Source organism: Oncorhynchus masou, unplaced genomic scaffold (genome assembly GCF_036934945.1).
Source record: "Oncorhynchus masou masou isolate Uvic2021 unplaced genomic scaffold, UVic_Omas_1.1 unplaced_scaffold_4451, whole genome shotgun sequence".
Lineage (NCBI taxonomy): Eukaryota > Metazoa > Chordata > Actinopteri > Salmoniformes > Salmonidae > Oncorhynchus > Oncorhynchus masou.
The window spans coordinates 1-5000 of record NW_027010844.1 but is presented as its reverse complement, the minus strand read 5'-3'; the positions used below and the strand labels follow the sequence as shown (position 1 = coordinate 5000).

Genomic DNA, 5000 nt, shown 5'->3' with positions numbered 1-5000 from the left:
ATTAACGACAGTCTGGAAAAGTTTTTAAAAAAGGGCAGTGTATCATTTGGCTGCACCATATGAATAGACATTAGACGTACACGTTAACTCTCCCGTTATGCTGCTGGTAAATTAGAATAGGCTTCACATTTTTATTTATATTTAGTTATCAAATATTGTAATTAATAAATACCTGAGCTTTCTGATCTGCAGCCATAATGCCAGTTTTTTTCATCTCATTATGAAGTTCTTCCACTGAAATAGACCCGTCGTTATTCTTGTCTAGTTTCACAAACAAACCACGAAACTGATCCATGATTCTTCAATAATATATATATTTTTAATGACAAAATTTGAAATGTAATATAAATAAGCACCAATTCTACAAATACTACAACTACAGGCTATTAAGGTGCAACGGTAATGTGCTTCTTCTTTTTATTTTCTCCATATGAACGCTGAGTCATAAAGCACCGGCACTGAACATGTCTTCAATGCGGTAGATGCTCCTCTACTGCGATAGACATGATGACGATGACGCGATAGCCCTACTGTCAAGACATGAGTCTGCACTTCCACCACTGTCCACCAGGTGTAGTGCTGAGCATAGACAAACAGACTGGCCACTGGTCCAGTCAGTGTATTTAACTGATCTGAAATAGATGAGGGAGGCCGGGCCACCAGGACCCCAAATAAAAATAGACTATGACGACTTGACCCATGACAAAAAAAGTCCCATTCTAACTCTCGGGTCGGAGGTCTACTGTTGTGCCATTTGTGACGAGGCTCATAGTAGGCTGATGGGTCAGAGGTCATTTAGGCCTAGTTCTGTTTATGTTATGTAACAAGAAGGGATCACTATGAGATAGGTACGGGTCAGAGAGGTACGGGTCAGATAGGTACGTGTCAGAGAGGTACGGGTCAGAGAGGTACGGGTCAGAGAGGTACGGGTCAGAGAGGTATGGGTCATATAGGTACGGGTCAGAGAGGTATGGGTCAGAGAGGTACGGGTCAGACACGGTGTGATAGGTACGGGTCAGAGAGGTACGGGTCAGAGTTACGGGTCAGAGAGGTACGGGTCATGTAGGTACGGGTCAGAGAGGTACGGGTCAGACAGGTACCGGTCAGATAGGTACGGTGTGATAGGTACGGGTCAGAGAGGTACGGGTCATATAGGTACGGGTCAGAGAGGTACGGGTCAGATAGGTACGGGTCAGAGAGGTACGTGTCAGAGAGGTACGGGTCAGAGAGGTATGGGTCAGATAGGTACGGGTCAGAGAGGTACGGGTCAGATAGGTACGGGTCAGAGAGGTACGGGTCAGAGAGGTACGGGTCAGAGAGGTACGGGTCAGATAGGTACGGGTCATGTAGGTACGGGTCAGAGAGGTACAGGTCAGAGAGGTATGGGTCATATAGGTACGGGTCAGATAGGTACGGGTCAGATAGGTACAGGTCAGAGGTCTATAAGCCTGGAAGTAGGCCTATGGGTCAGAGGTTAGTGTCTGTCTCATTAGGTACAGGTCAGAGGTCTATAAGCCTGGAAGTAGGCCATTGGGTCAGAGGTTAGTGTCTGTCTCATTAGGTACAGGTCAGAGGTTATAAGCTTGGACAGGCTTCTAACATGCTTCTACACCTGCATTGCTTGCTGTTTGGAGGTTAAGGCTGGGTTTCTGTACAGCACTTTGATATATCAGCTGATGTCAGAAGGGCTTGATAAATACATTTGATTTGACGTGAGGCCAGTGCTCTGATTTGGATCCTCTTAACACCATAGCTGATGACTTGAATGGAAAGACACCAAACAGACTATTTCTCCATTTAAATTCAATCGACTCCCTGTCTTGTCCTCTAACCAAACCACAGCCCGTCATTATAAGGCTTATAATAACCTGCTAAGCCTGTTACAATGTTCTTTTCAAATCCATATAGGTGGGTGTTTAAACAGAAATATAGGCATAAAAAAACGGAATCTTGCACCTCAACAGATGAATCCAAAAAAAAGAGTCGAATCTGTGAAATGGCGTGCTACAGCAGCGTTTAAGTTCTAGAAAGAGCCCTGGGATTCCAGCGAGCAGAGAAAGCATACCGGTGGGGTCGGGCGCAAGAGGAGGAGCCACGGCTGTTTAAAGTGTGTCTATATCGGGATGTGATAAATATCACGGGGTCCACAGCTCTGAGTAATCACTCCAAACGTAGCTGGGCTACTTAATCTATCTGTAGCTGTTCACTGTTCAACTGCCTGACTGTGTCAGTGTCTGGCTGGCACTGACATTATTGTTGAGAGTTGCAGAGAGAGCAGCGGTTAAGTTTTCCACTTGCCGCCATATCAGAGGGGTCTCTGTCCCCTGGATATATTTTCATAGCGGATTGACTGACAGGCAGCGTCCGTCAAACACCAGCGGGTTCTCTTCTCCAGCGCAGGGCCGCTTCGGGGAAAATATGGGGAAAGATTATTATAAAATCCTGGGGATAGTGAAAGGAGCGGCCGACGAGGATATCAAAAAGGCGTACAGAAAACAGGCTCTGAAATGGCACCCGGACAAAAACAAGGCGGCCAACGCCGAGGAGAAATTTAAGGAGATCGCCGAGGCATATGAAGTCCTCAGTGATCCGAAGAAAAGGGAGATATATGATCAGTATGGAGAGGAAGGTAGGATAATATGACATCCCACATTTCATTATTGTCTTCTTCTGGTTGTCATTTCACCCACCCTGTCATTGAGCGCACACATCAAAAGGTGCGTGGAATATTATTGGCCATTATCCAATACAGACCGACATTTTAACCACACTGGTTAGAGAAGGCAACAGCATTTCACTCTCATTTAATTTATTCGTAACATTTATTATAATAAACCAATATGCTGCTATTTCACTCTTTCCAGATGGTGTATCAGTCTGCCCATAATATGCAGACATTGCTCTTGGTTGGTCAGAAATATATAACAGTAATTATTTCCAAATATATTGTCAGATTGTATTATTATTACTGTCAATTACAGTTGAACATGTCATATAGAGCTGTTTTGCAGCCCAAGGCATTAAAACCATTTCAATAGCCGATGGGAAAACAGCGGATTTGCCATGGAAGGAGGGATCCACTGACCTGAGACGTTCAGCTATAATGCCATGTGCTTATAAATGTATTCTTCTGTGTATTGCCTATGTACAGTACACAGTACATACCTGGATCAAATACTATGTACAGTGCATACCTGAATCAAATACTATGTACAGTACATACCTGGATCAAATACTATGTACAGTACATACCTGGATCAAATACTATGTACAGTGTATACCTGGATCAAATACTATGTACAGTACATACCTGGATCAAATACTATGTACAGTACATACCTGGATCAAATACTATGTACAGTATATACCTGGATCAAATACTATGTACAGTACATACCTGGATCAAATACTATGTACAGTACATACCTGGATCAAATACTATACAGTACATACCTGGATCAAAGACTATGTACAGTACAACCTGGATCAAATACTATGTACAGTACATACCTGGATCAAATACTATGTACAGTACATACCTGAATCAAATACTATGTACAGTACATACCTGGATCAAATACTATGTACAGTACATACCTGGATCAAATACTATGTAGAGTATATACCTGGATCAAATACAGTACAGTATATACCTGGATCAAATACTATGTACAGTACATACCTGGATCAAATACTATGTACAGTACATACCTGGATCAAATACTATGTACAGTACATACCTGGATCAAATACTATGTACAGTACATACCTGGATCAAATACTATGTACAGTATATACCTGGATCAAATACTATGTACAGTATACCTGATCAAATACTATGTACAGTACATACCTGGATCAAATACTATGTACAGTACATACCTGGATCAAATACTATGTACAGTATATACCTGGATCAAATACTATGTACAGTACATACCTGGATCAAATACAGTATATACCTGGATCAAAGTACTATGAATACAGTACATACCTGGATCAAATACTATGTACAGTACATACCTGGATCAAATACTATGTACAAAGTACAGTATATACCTGGATCAAATACTATGTACAGTACATACCTGGATAAAATACTATGTACAGTACATACCTGGATCAAATACTATGTACAGTACATACCTGGATCAAATACTATGTACAGTACATACCTGGATCAAATACTATGTACAGTATACCTGGATCAAATACTATGTACAGTACATACCTGGATCAAATACTATGTACAGTACATACCTGGATCAAATACTATGTACAGTACATACCTGGATCAAATACTATGTACAGTACATACCTGGATCAAATACTATGTACAGTATATACCTGGATCAAAGACTATGTACAGTACATACCTGGATCAAATACTATGTACAGTACATACCTGGATCAAATACTATTACAGTATATACCTGGATCAAATACTATGTACAGTACATACCTGGATCAAATACTATGTACAGTATATACCTGGATCAAATACTATGTACAGTACATACCTGGATAAATACTATGTACAGTACATACCTGGATCAAATACTATGTACAGTACATACCTGGATCAAATACTATGTACAGTACATACCTGGATCAAATACTATGTACAGTATATACCTGGATCAAAGACTATGTACAGTACATACCTGGATCAAATACTATGTACAGTACATACCTGGATCAAATACTATTACAGTATATACCTGGATCAAATACTATGTACAGTACATACCTGGATCAAATACTATGTACAGTATATACCTGGATCAAAAGACTATGTACAGTACATACCTGGATCAAATACTATGTACAGTACATACCTGGATCAAATACTATTACAGTATATACCTGGATCAAATACTATGTACAGTACATACCTGGATCAAATACTATGTACAGTATATACCTGGATCAAATACTATGTACACTACAGACCTGGATCAAATACTGTGCATGGCAAATATTCCAGCACATTAACTAAG

At 40.6% G+C, this 5000-nt stretch overlaps 1 protein-coding gene and 1 pseudogene across 1 annotated transcript; one reads left to right on the top strand and one right to left on the bottom strand.

The window, feature by feature from the left end:
• The window catches only part of LOC135535108 (mitochondrial adenyl nucleotide antiporter SLC25A24-A-like), a 17146-nt pseudogene extending 16688 nt beyond the window's left edge, over positions 1-458 (bottom strand).
• A 1936-nt stretch (positions 459-2394) lies between these two features.
• LOC135535109 (dnaJ homolog subfamily B member 4-like) lies at positions 2395-2629 on the top strand (the record flags this gene model as incomplete). Its single annotated transcript, XM_064961829.1, has 1 exon — positions 2395-2629. A coding segment is annotated over exon 1 (211 nt), but the record flags the coding sequence as incomplete, so codon positions are not given.
• Between the last annotated feature and the right edge of the window lie 2371 nt (positions 2630-5000).